Raw genomic sequence first — 15,474 nt, 5'->3', positions numbered from 1 at the left:
GCTTGAATCGGGTGGGTCCATTAAATTCTGTCGGGGGTACTCGATGTGGTTCTCTACTATTTTGAAAGCAGAGATATGAATGTGAATGGAAGATTAAACCCATACAGTGAGTAGATGAGAGTCTGAAATGTCTGGACATCAGCTGTGGTGTATTTTTATGAACAACCACAGGTATTTAAACCGCTTGAGTACACGTGTGTGATTAGCAGTGATTTGTGTAACATGGAGACTTGTTTTGATTTTTCAAAAACTTCTTTTCTATTTTTTTGTTCTTCTCACATACCATTTAGGCTGTAGTCACAGCTTTTCAAAACCTAAAGGGAAGATTATACATGTATACACTGTCCGAGCTACTCATATAACTCCAGCCACGCACATCAGTTCAGGCTTTTTATACACTTCTTTGTTCATTCCTGAAAAGAACCATAGCTTTCACGAAAGAGTCTTTGTGGACTAATATGCACACTGTACGTATGTAATCTCTGTCTTGTTCTGTTCTCATGGCCCAGGGAGTTGCTTCCCACACAGACCGATGATAGTAAAATAAGTACATAGCACACATTGGATTTGCTGTGATAAAAAGCAAGTTCATGGCGAGAGGAGAGAGCACAACATACCACATCAAACACATCACTCATGTCTAACACACACTGACCTTCTCTGGCTCCATTATAATGTTGCCAGCTTGTCCCTTCAGCCCAATGTCACCTTTGGACGATGTGTCATCCATTCATTTTTTCTTTCTACTTTCAAATTTAGGATTCAGGAGCCACTGAAAGCTATTTTTTAAAAATAGCTTTAATGTGGCTTGTGGTAACATTTGCTTAATAATCAAATATGTGTTTGTAAGTACTGTGGTGGAAGATATGTATTATACAGTATTTAGAAAGAATATGCTAAAAGCAAATGTACTGCTGAAGGTCAGTGGTTGGTTTTTCTGTATTGCTCGATTATAGTAAGTTGCATATTTTATAGAAGAAAAAACATTTGCAACAAACTGAAACATGAGAGTTAAACTTGTATTTTTACTTTGTTTCATTTGTTACCTCTCTGGATACACAGCTTTTTGTACTCTTCAGCTTTTCTCACTGGGCTTTGCAAGGCAATGCAAGGCAGTCTTATTTATGTCACACATTTCAGACACAGAGGCAATTAAAAGTGTTTTACACAGGCAAAGTAAAACATTAACATTAAAAATGGTAAGCATTATAAAACCAGAATAACATTAGATAACCTCACCAATGGCCACGAACTGTGGGTAGTGACCAAAAGAATAAGATCATGAATACAAGCAGACTTAATGCAGACATAGTAATTTCTCTGGCCTTACAACATTTCACAAGCTAGAGTTTGAGACCTGCATAAGCTGAGTTGCTTCTGCATAGAAGTACTAGAACATACATGCACCTCATTTTTTGAGCTTTAGGTCACTTTTAAGATGATAATTCACCGTCATAACATTGTAGATAAGTGAAAAAACAAGGAAAAGCACCATGGGCTCTTTAATGTTCCTCATGAATTTATGCACACATGACAAGATTCATGGAAGAAGCTGTGTGATAGCAGAGAATGTATAATAATGAGGAGGAAAACCTTTTTTTGTCCTTCCCCGGGCTTATTTTACCAGTGAATCACTCCTTAATTATTGATCATCATGAGCCTGAGGGACACTCGCTTCTCACAGTTAATTCACTGATGCATTTTGCACGTCATTTTCATTATTTAAATGACTAGAGAGTAAATTCTGCTCTTTCATAAAGTCCAACATGCACAAGCACTGAATAACAAATTACCTTTTTGCTCTAATTACAGTTCAAGGGAAAAATAGTTTTTTTCTGATCTGATATGAGTAGAAATCGTTACCCTTCTTTGTTTACAACCTGATTTTGTTCCTGTGTCATTATGACAGGGATACTACATTTACTACAGCGGCCTTAGAAGATGTGCATTTCTCTCTGCATGTTTCACCTTGTGCTCAACTATCATGTTGAAAGTGATGCATGGCTCTAGGTTTGACCTAGAATCACTGGCCCTGGGATTTTTACAGAAAAGTGACTACAGTGCTTATCCAGACATGAGACGAGCATGCATAACTGCCATCAGATTAATGATGGCACCAGCAGGAGGGTGGTGCTGGTGATACACAAAACTGCTAAGGTTAGGGGCAGATTTGTTATTGGAAATCACAGCTAAAGGTGCACATACAATTGATGAGTATGCTCTGTTTTCATGTTTCCCCTGTTTTGTTAGTCTCTGTCTTTTGTCTTTCACTTTGTTTTCTTTGATTATTATGGACTGTAAAGCCCCAGATTAAGTGAAGTGACTGACTTATAGATGTGTACACACAGAGCTGATAATAAATGTTTTATCTGCTTTCTAGGGTCTGCTGTTTGTCCTGTCTCTTGCTGGCTGAGCACTCTGTGCAAGGGCATGTTGCAGCACCCATATCCACTGAACCACAACGCCATCTGGCTCCATCTGATCCACATTAGAAAGGACCAATCTGCCCATCAGATGTACAATGGTCCAAATCAGATGAGGAACCCGAACAACATGTTTGGGTCATTTCACAGTGACCCACAGTGACGACAGTGACCTCGGGGATACAGATACCAGGTTGTGACTGGAAGGTTGTGACTTAAATCATTTGATCCACTGGGGAAAAAACTAATCACAGAAAGTGGTTCCCTTATACAGGACTAACCAGTGGTGCTGCTCTCTGGACAACAGGACAGAATTGTAGGCTGCCAGCTTTGACATTACGAGGGAGATTTGGCCAGAAGGTTGCTGTGGTAACCGCAAATATGGTTTAATACTACAGCAAACAATCTCTAAGCAGCTACTTTGTCAGAAATACAACAGAAGAGGATCCATCTGTTTGCAGTACAGTCAACCTGATTTAATGCTGTACATGGCATGAGAAGTTTTCTTCACAACACCGTGGCATGATGAATTTGTTACCTGTTTTAGACACTGTTACCTATTTTACATATTGGAGATTTTTCACCTGCAGCTCTTCATCAACAGCTCAGTGTGGCTGCTCACTTTCATTCCATTACTTCGTTGCAAAAATGAAAAATTATTCACAGACCAAAAAATGTGCCGAAAACTGACAGTTCATGTGTTTTCCAAGTAGTAGCAGTAGTAAACTGTTGGCTTTGCAGACAAAAAAAGAGCAAAGACTGACAAGTAAAGTTAAAAGGGGTTTGATTATTGCTGGTCACACACCAGAGGATTTCCATTGGGTCACTGGGTCTTCTGAGCTGATGTGAGTATGATCAGAGATGAAGGTGAAGCAATAAAACAGCTTCCCTGCTGCTGGTTAGTACATCTTGTACTATGAAATAAAAAATCATACATTACTAAGAATCAAATGTTTATCTTGTACAAAAATGAGACACACAGTACTTTCTAACTTTCTTTATCTCACAGACTGTAATCTGTTTCAAACATAGGATCACTTTTGATACAATACCATATGGTAAAGGCAGTGATTACAATATATTTTATTGCATTATTTTAGAAACAAATGTTTATAAATGTACCTGCAAATAAATTATAAATAGAAAATAACAGGCACACCATGTAAAATGCTCTATATGACTGTAGATCAGAAGTGGCATGACAATGTGAAAAGGCACCTGCCATTACATAAGCAGTGGCATGGTGATGCATAACAGCATATATGCCTTTAGATCAGATGTGAAAGGCAGCATGCCAGATTGATGGGTTCCTGGCATTTACTAAGGTAATTTAAAATATGCAGCAGGTACAAATCATGCCAAGTACTCCACACCAACACAAACAAAGGCATGAATACAAATATCGCATTGCATGCGTGATATAAAATGAAACAAATTTGGCCAATATCAATCATAAAACACCAGAAACGTGTTAGTTTCATTTAAGGCAACTATTTGTCACAGTTTTTAAAGAATGTTTCATTCATTAATACTGACAAGCATCATATTTTGCCTGCGAAGGGTGACACCAGGGGTGGCCAATTAAATTCTGGGAGTGGCCGCTGCCACCCCTGGCCACCCCTCAGATCCACCCATGCGATAAAAGTCTTCTATCGAACCATTTTTTTATACCATTTAGTCCCAAATGGGGTAATCGAGAAAAGTCTTCTATCCTTAACAAAATATGTATTTGAATCTAAACCATGATCTTTCTCTAAAGTTATATTGTGCCTAAACATGACTGTTCCATAACATTAATCATGTGTTTTTACTTAAGGATGTCAGCATACAGCAGCATCTTCTGTGGGCAATGTTCATCTCATGTGTGCTGGTGTTGCGTAACACTGAAATGCACATGGAATTAGAGTGTTTTAAAAGCTTACAATTTCACTGGAACACTCAAATGTAACCTGTCTGTAAAATCTCACATCCCCAGATAGCACAATATCTGCTCTCCTCACCTGCTTCCTCCCAGTAAAATCAGGAGAGTGCACTATTAAATGCCCATTTTAATGCTTTTCCTGTAGACTGGTGAGTCACAGAGCTGGCAGTGGAACAGAAATGACATTTATTGCATAATTGAGGTAATGAGAGAGGCAGATAAAAAAAAATCGAACGTTGGACTGCTTGCTTAATTAAGTTTAGTCTCATTCCACATTATGACATTTTCTAGAAACAAGTGACTAAGGCAGACATAGACAGACATACTACAACTGGACATAAACCACAGATTTAAATGTGTGGATTTATATATTTTTGTTACCTTTTTCGTCTTTTAAATTAGTGCGTTTGCCTTTGCTGCACATTCACATTACGTCTGTGTGTGTGTGTGTGTGTGTGTGTGTGTGTGTGTGTGTGTCTTGTTATAGCAGCTGCATGTATTTGGACTGCAGGCTTCTCTGTTAACCCTTGTGTGTTTTTGTGCTGATTTATTTTGAATACCTGCTTGTCTTTCTGCTGGTGTGTAGCTCTATGTGATTACGGGTGCCCTTATTTTGTGTATACCTGTGTGTATCAGAATCAGAATCAGCTTTATTGGCCAGCTATGTTGAGCATACAGTACAGTGGCTCTCAATGTGCTTCCACAAGAAAAGAAAACAAGAAAAAGAATGTGCATTTTAAATAGGACAACAGGAGACATGTATAAATATATGCGTCACTGTGTTCACTGGCACTGCAAAAAACATACCAGGTGTGCTCAGTAAATTGAGTATTCTACTGTCAACTTAACACACATTAGTGAGTAGTTTGATTTGTCATCCTTGAAATGAGAGAAGGAGATGCAGGCAGTATGACAACTGACTGAACTGTTGGTTTCTCCAAAAGACAGAAATAAGAACCACTGGTTTACATCTGCAGTAAATTAAATGGTAATTCATAAATATTAATATTTTATTGTCCTGGCTCATGTGGGTTACAGTTTTAGTCTACAGATAAACTAATCTTTATCTATACAGAAGCTTGTCAGCTAAGATGCACAGCAGATAGTGCAGGAAAATTCTGTGCTGACACCACTGGGCATAAAATCAGTTCTGTTACCTTAGTCTTTGCAGGGCTATGAGGGACTGAAGCCTCTTTTAGCTACTACTGGACAATAGGTGGGGAACAGGTTGACAGTTTATGACCAGGTAACACATTTGTACACACAGTACAAAACCACAACTTTTCACACCTGTAGCCAATTTAAAATGACCAGTAAATGTAACCTGATGTCTTGAGGAGAAAACTAAGCACTTAGAGGTAAACCACAAATTGTTTTACTGCATATTGGGATTAGATATGTGATAGAGCCTACGCTAATTTGTGACTTTGATATTGTATAAATTGTATTTAAAATAGTAGATTTAGAGAATTGTGGATAGGCTATTAGCATAAAATTCATTTTACTGTTCAACATCACGTGTCATCATCTATTGAAAGATCCTCCTGCAACACACGTTTGATCATTTTATCTGGAACAGAAACTATTTTCTGAATCTAGCAGTTCATATGTATGAGAGTAACAGTTCATACACTTCATACACTGTATCGTTACTGAACCTTAGAAAACTACACAGACCACAGTTCTTGCGTTTTTATTTTTTGCCTTCTGACGCCATTTAGCGGAAAAAGAGTGAAAAGCAACTCCTCCCTGATTGGTTTAATTTGCGATGTGCTTGTCTCTGAATGGCTGGAACAAAAATATGCCGTCTACAAAAATCTTTCGTGTGGAAACACGCAAAGTTGAATGTTTTCTCTATCTCGTCGCAATTAAAACATATAGAGCAAGTTAGCGTTTTGGTGCCGCTAAAATGTTGGTCTTTATACGAGCATTATTTTAGAAATACATAGAGGAAAAAATACTTATATAGAAAGGTCTTTAATAAATATCAGTCATGTGGGTTCTTTCCGGAGGACAATAGAGAAGGGACCGGATCGATTTATGGAGTTTCGAACAGTAAATTTGTTTAGAGAGTTTTTCTCGCAGGCTGTTTAATCACAATGGGAAACTTTAAAGCATTTCTGAGCACTACACTGGTCTTTTTGATATTTAAGATGTGTCTGGTGTGTTGTGATATAACGGACGGAAACGCAGAACATCTGAAGAGAGAGCACTCGTTAATGAAACCATATCAAGGTAAGATAGCACAGTTAGCTCGCTAGCTAACGTGTATGTCCATTGTTCCACTTCGTGCTACGTTTTAAAAGTTTTTTTAAAGTGAGGTTTGCCACATTTGACAAATTAAGCGAATAGACTGTCGTCTTATAAGTCACTCATACAAATGTATTAGTAGCTTTCAAATACGGGTCAAAACATGTAACGTAAGCAGTCAGGACTGTGTAGCATGAGAAAGTTAGACGAGTGACTAGTATCTCGCTAAAAATATAGAAACACTCGTGGCTCAGAATGTTAAAGGTATTCAGACACAGAACAACTACATACCTTCATTATTCTTTGCATGAGGCATTAACGTAGAAAATAAACTTTGCTCGGCTGAAATGTGAATTTTATGATTTGCTTTTCAGCTTCTCTAATATGAGGATTTGGTAACTACTTTGCAAACCATGTGTCTGTGCTTTGCAAATGTTAGTGTTTGTTCTACTTGTCCAGACATAATATAATATATAATGCCATTTTGTTGTTGACATTGTTAGAAAGATCTTGAAACGCGGTTTTGCAGTGTTTTAAAACACGCATCCAGGATACAGAAGTGTTTGCTTAGGGCGTGTGCTTTTCAAGTACAGGTAAAGGTAAAGGTAAAGGACACAGTACCTCCACAACCTGACCATGCAGGTGCAGGGGGGCAGGTAAAGGCTTCCTTCAGAAAACTATAATAATTTCCTTTGCTTTTGACACATTTATGTTCAAAAAAGAGCATTTACACCAAACATTAAAATAATCTACCACTTGGCCATGGTCAAGATCATCTTCGTTGAGTACAAACAGTCACAAAATCATCTGCAAACCTAATTATATGTCTACCCTTTTAAAGGCTCTGATACTCATTAGTGTATAAAACAAATAAAAGCAGTGAAAGAGCACACCCCTTAGGGGGAGCCAGTGGAGGATAAAAGGACATCAAATACAACTTCATTAACTCTCACTTTTTGAGACTGGTTTGTTAAAAAGTCAGTCAACCAAGATATTAAACAAGAATCAGTGTTAAAACTGTTGCCTGTTTGATTTTTTTTTATATAAAGATGCACTGTGGATATTTGTACATGATAAAGGCCTAAGGCTGAGGATTATGATTCAGTTAAACTTCTTAGATTTTCTGCTCTGTAGTACATCCCTGCTTATATATTTTAATTCTGAAGGTTGAAATGTTACTCCAGAGCTTCTTGATAGACCACGTTGGGAAATGAACTTCAGAAAATGTAACTATCATGTTCATTCAGATGTTTGAAAGCACTTTGGTGTTATAGTGTTTATATGGAAAGGACAACACATGCTACATAAAGATGGATTGTTCAAGTGGCCACCTGCCACAGTCATGACAGTAAAACACTAACAGTAAAAGATCAGCCAAAAGCAAGTTGTGCCTGTGCAGTAACTTGAGGACATACATTTATGAAAAACAACTCGTCCTTTCTTCTGTCTCGCAGCTGTTGGCAGTCAGTGGGACTTCTCAGGAAGCACGTTGGTGACGAGCTCATATGTCCGGCTCACTCCAGATGAGAGAAGCAAGCAGGGATCCATCTGGAATATTGTGGTGAGGAAAGACCACAAACAAAACTCAGATCTCCAGTCTGACTTGGACATTTAGTCATTTGGCCCATGCAACAGTGGCTTTGGGTTTTTCCATCAGGTTAATTTAAAGGTGCACCCTCACAGTGCAGCTCTCCTTAACCCGTTTCATCTGTAACATAATGTAATTCTGTGTCCAGCACAGCAGCCCTGCTGTAGAGCGAATGGTGCCATTTTATTGCTTGTAATGGTGCATTTAAGAGACAATTAACTCCAGTAACTTCTGAGACCTTTGTTTGAGTTTTATGATCCACCAAGGTTTTATGACTAGTAAATAAAAAAATACATTGTTTTAATTGTAGCAGTCTGGTGCTGCTGGATGGGTTGTCATTGTGTTTGTAGTAAAAATACCCTGTGAAGATTTTTGTATGTGTTACGCAAAATGATCACCAATTAAACCACTTACAATGGGTTTTCAACCAGTGGTGCACAGCCCCCGGTGGTCCACAAAGGCAATGCAGGTGGTCCCTGATCATCAATAATGTGGTTTCACAGCAGGATTTTTTTAAATTTTATTTTAAACTACTTTAAATGTATTTCCTATTGTTTGTGAATAGCCAGATTCATTCAAATATATAAAATTTAGAAAAGCACAGATACTTTTCAGGATTAAAATAGTTCCCACCTGCTGTGGCCACCCCACAACAGTGGTCCTTTGGTTATTTCTTTGTGAGAATGGTGGTCTCTGGGTGACAATTAGTTGAAAACCCCTGCTTTAAATGATCAGTTGTAAGGAATAAAGTCCTACCATGGACTGTGATTCTTTTTTTTGCCATTTATGGTTTCTCTAATACCCTTAAAATCTACGTTTATGAAGCTGCTGTACAAAGTAAATCCTGTTTTGGTTTCTGTGGTGCAGCCTTGTTTCCTGAAGGACTGGGAGATGCATGTGCAGTTCAAGGTTCATGGGTCAGGAAAGAAGAATCTCCATGGTGATGGCATCGCAATCTGGTACACAAAGGACAGACTGCATCCAGGTAACGCTGGCACTTTAGAGGTGTCCTACTGGTGTGTTTTTCCCTTGTTGAAATTCATACTGGTGATCATTGCACAGCTCAGTTATAATGTGCTACATGTGCTATCACATTTTCCTTACTAAAAACAACTACATTATGAAACACAAAGTAGACGACTGCAGTTTTAAGATACTATATCCTGGCATGGGACACCTGACCTTACGTGTCCTAGTCATGCTGCCATGCTCTTCTCGGAATTGCTTTGAAAACTGTCACACTCATCCTGCTCACTCCATCAGAAAGTGTTTTTCATGTCCAGATTTTTGTGTCTTATCATCTGCCTGCTGCCATCAGTGCTGTCCACAGGAAAGTGTCTCGAGTTGTCTGCTCATGTGTCACCTCATCTCTGCCTCCATCCTAGGCCCTGTGTTTGGAAACCAAGATCAGTTTCTTGGCCTGGCAATTTTTTTGGATACCTTCCGCAATGACCTCCATGGAATGGATGTAAGTTTGCAGTGTGTGGCTTGAGGTGATTGACCGGCTTGTTTCTTTGCAGGACCTGTGTTTTCCGACAATGCTGTCTTCCACGGGCTGGCCGTTTTTATAGATACTTACTCTAACGATGATGCGACGGACGTGAGTGGTGCTCAGGTTTTACTCATTCGCATGCTGTCTAAATTTATTTTTGTCTGTCTTCAGTTTAAATTGGTATGTTGTCAAAACCTAAAGCATGTTGACACTGAAAACCCCACAGACTTATTTGTTTCTACAGCAAAAGGCTAATTGAATCACACAACTTATTGAGTGTGGTGGTTCTCTGTCTGGCAGCAGCCACACGTCTTCGCTTTGTAAAATGTCGTAATGGATCTTTTTTGTTTTTCTTTCACCAGAGCTTGTCTTGTGACTCATACTACATTCACACTGCAGGTCCCCAATTGACTTCATTTTTATTCCTCATTCGATTCAAACCTGCTTTTTAATCTGTGAACAACAAAAAGCTCGTACATCAGACATTGTCACATGGTGCTTCAACAGATTGGAGGCATCTACTTGACTTGTGAAAACTTAAATGAGTGTTTGTCAGTGTTTGTAGCTGTCAGTAGGATGGGAAACTGTAAGAATCTGTATTAATCACAAGACGTATGTAGTTTTGTTTGGTTAGTTAATTCAGACTGCATGAGGAGTTGATCCTAAAAACCCCTGCAGTGTGAAGGCAGTCTTCATGCATATGTAAACATGGGGTGATATGGTCTGAAAAGTTTCATGTGGGCTTGTTATATTTTATTTTGTATTGCATATTTATTTTTCCATTCCCTTTATTTAAGAATAGGGGTATAACTGCTGTTCTAAGGACCGATGTGTTGAGACTTTCCTTTCTGTTGCCAGCGTTCCTTCCCGTATATTTCGGCCACGGTGAACAACGGCTCGGTGAGCTATGACCATGGCAAAGACGGCCGATCGTCAGAGCTGGGAGGCTGCTCGGCTGAGATCAGGAACACAGACCATGACACCTACCTCGCCATCCGCTACTCCAAAGGAAGACTCACTGTATGTACAGAAATGCCTTTGAATTTCCTCAGAGCAGCTACACAGCTTCTCTTATTTCAGCACAGTTAGTAGAAGAACTGCACTCTGAGCCATTCAACATTTCCACCTCAGTGTTTTGAGGATCACAGTAGAGGAAAAATTAATCCAATAAAGTTTGTGTAGCGCTTTAAAAACAGCAGAATGTTGACCAAAGTACTTCACAAGATTAAAAACTAAACAAAAACAAAATCAAGGCTCTATAACCCACACATTGAATGGCTGTGGCTCAGGAGGTTGAGCGGTTGGCGGTTTGATTCCCGTTCTCTCCAGTCCACGTGTCGAAGTGTTCTTGGGCAAGATACTGAACTCCAAGTTGCCCCCGATGGCCAGAGCAGCTCCCTGCAGGGACAGCACCGTCATCGGTGTGTCTGTGTGTGAGCTGGCGTTGCAGATGGCAGCCTCGGTTTTGTACCGGAGACAGATTCCTTGTGTGTGTAACATACTGGGCCAATAAAAATGATTATCATTATTTAGTGTAGTAAAATACAGCCTGATGATAATAAAACCACCATTTATGTACTTGTAACATTTACAGCTTTTCACTTTTCACCCAGTTTTTTCCTTAATCCCATTATTGTCTGCATTTTTTTCTTTATCACAAATAATTCTCATAGCCTTGCTTCCTGATTTTTAAATGGCTTTTTAACTTTGTGTGGAACGTCACATGCTGCATCACTGCATCCAGTCTGTGTTCTGCAGGTGATGGTTGATGTGGATGACAAGAACGAATGGAGGGAGTGCATTGATATCGGAGGCGTTCGTCTTCCTACTGGATATTTCTTTGGTGCCTCAGCAGCCACAGGAGATCTGTCTGGTACGTCGGAGCTGGGTCACCTACAAAAATAAAGAAGTCATGATATCCACTTCTGAAATGTTTGTATTATGTCTTTTAATACTATACACAACCAAAATTTATGACTAGCAGAGGTAGGGTTTTCATCAGATTCTCTCCAGCATTCTGACATAATTGATAAATTCCATTCAGCGTTTTGAATGTGATAAAATAGTGCATCTGTATTTTCCATGTGTCTTCTCTCCAGACACTGGATGCTATAGCTGTGTGTGATGATCTGCATTACCCCCGAGTGCTGATTGACAGTTTTAACTTCTTTATAATGTCCCAGATAACCATGACATCATCTCGATGAAGCTCTACCAGCTGATGGTCGAGCACACCCCTGAGGAGGAGAACCTGGACTGGACCAAGATCGAGCCCAGCGTCAGCTTCCTCAAGTCTCCTAAAGGTACTGCAGATTAAAGGGATAAGCCACCCAAAATATCTCATCCATGACTTCATACTCACTCCTATAGGTGTGAAACATGACTGTAAATTATTTTTGAGTACAAGTTTTCTTAAAGGATATCAGTTTTATCCTGAGTGTGCTGAATAATTTATTACACTCCATAAGCAAGTTTCCATTACAAAAAATAGATAAACCTTTATAAAAATCATCCTACAAATTAAACCTGCAGCAAATTTGAAATGAACATGAAAGTGACTGTGGATCTTCTTCCTTCACAGACAACATTGATGATCCTACTGGAAACTTCCGTGGCACACCCCTCACAGGCTGGAAGGTCTTCCTGCTTCTGCTGTGTGCCCTGCTGGGAATTGTAGTGTGCGCTGTGGTGGGAGCTGTAGTTTTCCAGAAGAGACAGGAAAGGAACAAAAGGTTTTACTGAGGAGAGAGAAGAACCTTATCCGAGAGGTGTTTGTTGTGGATTGAACTGTTTCCAGACAGGTGGAGCACATTCAATGTGATTTTTTCTGAAGATTGTACAAATGTTTATATCTTTGAAGCACTGCATTTGTTGAGAGTGAATTGTGATAACTTGTTGGTAAGAAGGTGCAGAACAAGTAGCGACCATCATGAGCGACCATGATAAATGCCGTTTTGTCTTTGTGTTCGGTCATTGCAGTCTTATAACGGGCTTACTGTCACTTACAAACTTTGAACTCTGAAGATTGTGTTAAACAGGTGCCTCAGACTGTTTTACCTGAGTTTTGGAAGACAAAAGGTACACACACAAATCATTAAAAACTTTAGGTGAGAATCTGTAGCTGACTGAGTGATGCTCTACTAAAACACAAAATACTATCAGGATACTAAAAACACCATGAAGTTATGGCGGCAACTGCGGGAAACATGTCAAAGTTGAGAGAACTTGTCTGTGTTCTAACCTGTGGAAGCCGTGCAGATTGTAGCTTCACTTTTCACTGTCACTCAGTCTAATATTTAGAAAATGTAATGTTGTTCATTTTTAGAAATTTTAATATGATTTAGATTTAGTTGAAATTGTTTTACAGGATGCTCTCCACATGGATTCGACAAACGAAATGCAGTGGTGTTTTAGGAGGATCATTTATACCAAAGGCATTCAGAGGCCGCTGTATGTACACAACAGCACCGAGTACCTGGTGATCTGAGTGTTTTTCTTGTATTTGACATTGCCAAGCAGCAGAGATCACCCATCTACTACAGTGTCCTGTCCTTGAATTTTTTTTTTTTTTTTTTTTTTTTTTGCTGGAGAGACCTGAAAATGGCTGTCCACCCACGTTTACCATCCAACCTGACAGAACTGGAGAGGATCTGCAAGGAGGAATGGCAGAGGATCCCCAAATGCAGGTGTGAAAAACTTGTTGCATCATTCCTAAAAAGACTCATGGCTGTATTAGCTCCAAAGGGTGCTTCTACTAAATACTGAGCAAAGGGTCTGAATACTTATGACCATGTGATATTTCAGTTTTTCTTTTTTAATAAATCTGCAAAAATGTCAAACATTCTGTGTTTTTCTGTCAATATGGGGTGCTGTGTGTACATTAATGAGGAAAAAAATGAACTTAAATGATTTTAGCATATGGCTGCAATATAACAAAGAGTGAAAAATGTAAGGGGGTCTGAATACTTTCCGTACCCACTGTAGGTTCCTGATTGATCACTTGGTTCAGGAACCAGAAAACATTTTGGCAATTTAAAGATAAATTCATGACAGAAGTACTTGCAAATTATATTTCTGTGGATTGATTAAGGGACTTATTGTTACCACCTCTGTTAAACCCCTTACACTCCATTTTGTGTTTAATTGAACAAAGGAACGTCATCACATAATCAAAATGTAAAGCTACAAACTGGCAGAATTATTTTCAGCGATAAAGAGGTTAAAACTAGAGTAACAGATCAGGATTGATCTGAAAATGTTAAGACTGCCACTTAAATCATTCTGACGGATTATTGACGTTACTGACACAAACGGCATCTGAAGTGTGGCCTGTATGAATGTGAAGCTCTTACTACATGGTTCAGTCCAGCAGAATAAAGCAGTGCACAAATGGATGGACCTTAAAAAAACAGAACAACTTCAGTCCTTTAAGAGGAAATATTTTCTGCTTCTTTCTTTAATTTCCCTGCAGGTTCTTTATAAATCGTGACTTAAACCTGGTCTTTAAATTGAGTTCTTCAGTTTAATGAATCTTAGAGTCATTAATGCTTAACCAGCATGATTAAAGAATGCCAACAGTATTAATTATAAGGCTTCTCAGAGCTGTTCAACCTTGAAGTCTGTGGATGATTGTTCAAAGGCACGTTTTTCATTTGGAAATCCTCTCTTTAATTTCTTTCGTTGTTATGTCTGTTATCTTTTTGGTTCTGTCCTTACATTGTTAAACAGCAATTAACAAAAATGCTAAAAGTAAAATTCTGGATTTGGTGACGCACTGAAATGCAGATCTTTTAGCTTGCATGAGCATTTTTATCTCCGGTCTGTGTTCTTGAAGCCGTTCGGTATTTGTTTCTGCCATTGAGGTTTAGAATCAGACATGAAACAGCTCCTCTCATCAAAAATGTGTTAAACGAAGAAGAAACGCTTTGGCTGTGAAATGTGTGTTCTGTTGCTGACTCCTTTGTGTTTGTTCAGTGTCCGGACTAAGGATGCGTGTGCACTCTGCTAAACTGTCCTCAGTACAACACTTTTCCTAACAAAGCAGAAATCTAGCAGCTAGAACTGCCCCACCCTCAAAATACACACTAGTATTATCAGGAAAACGTACTTGTATCAAAAGTAAACATCGTGGTGTTGACACCTGAATCCTAAGGTGCTATATTATTGCATACAGTCATGGCCAAAAATATTGGCACCCCTGCATTGTGTGTCAGATAACACCCCAGAAAATTGTTGCAATTACACATTACTTGATATTCTTGTGTTTATTTTTTGTTTGCATTGGAGCAACAAAAAATCTGAGAAGGAAAAGCCAAATCTTCATTCCACACAGAACTCCAAACATGGACTGGATAGAATTGCTGACACCTTTTCAAAATGATCAGAAATAGTTGTATTTCAACCCTGTGACACTCCTTTAATTTGTAATGAAACTCACCTGTTGCAGTCAACGGGTGCTGCCAATATACTGTGCAACAGTGTCAGCTCACACTATCTGTCCCCATCTGAATGAGAAGGGACGCTATGGTGGGAGACCCAGGGGGACCCAATGCTGACACGGGACGTAAAAAAGCCAGACTGGAGTTTGAGTAAACTGACCTGAGGAAGCCACAGACCTCCTGCAAGAATGTCCTGTGGACAGATGAGACTAAAGTAGAGCTTTTTGGTCGAGCACATCATTCTACTGTTTTCAGAAAACAAAATGAGGCCTTCAAAGAAAGGAACATGGTCCATAGAGTCAAACATGATGGAGGGTCACTGATGTTTTGGGGTTGCGTTTGTAGCCGATCTTATCTCTATG

At 39.1% G+C, this 15,474-nt stretch overlaps 1 protein-coding gene across 2 annotated transcripts; it reads left to right on the top strand.

The window, feature by feature from the left end:
* Nucleotides 1-6,206: 6,206 nt before the first annotated feature.
* Nucleotides 6,207-12,788, top strand: lman2 (lectin, mannose-binding 2). 2 transcript variants are annotated; one of them, XM_020594040.1, is made up of 8 exons: nucleotides 6,207-6,579; nucleotides 8,049-8,155; nucleotides 9,050-9,167; nucleotides 9,703-9,782; nucleotides 10,533-10,694; nucleotides 11,433-11,547; nucleotides 11,858-11,977; nucleotides 12,256-12,788. In XM_020594040.1, the coding sequence occupies exons 1-8, from the start codon at nucleotides 6,444-6,446 to the stop codon at nucleotides 12,414-12,416; spliced, it is 999 nt and encodes a 332-aa protein (XP_020449696.1). In that variant the 5' UTR covers nucleotides 6,207-6,443; the 3' UTR covers nucleotides 12,417-12,788. The 2 variants fall into 2 exon arrangements, with proteins under 2 accessions (XP_020449696.1, XP_020449695.1); XM_020594039.1 differs by lacking the exon at nucleotides 9,703-9,782 and adding an exon at nucleotides 9,568-9,650 and having other exon boundaries at nucleotides 6,211-6,579.
* Nucleotides 12,789-15,474: the final 2,686 nt, after the last annotated feature.

This window comes from Monopterus albus, unplaced genomic scaffold, assembly GCF_001952655.1.
Source record: "Monopterus albus unplaced genomic scaffold, M_albus_1.0 scaffold21.1, whole genome shotgun sequence".
NCBI lineage: Eukaryota > Metazoa > Chordata > Actinopteri > Synbranchiformes > Synbranchidae > Monopterus > Monopterus albus.
This window is presented reverse-complemented; position numbering and strand designations above follow the sequence as displayed.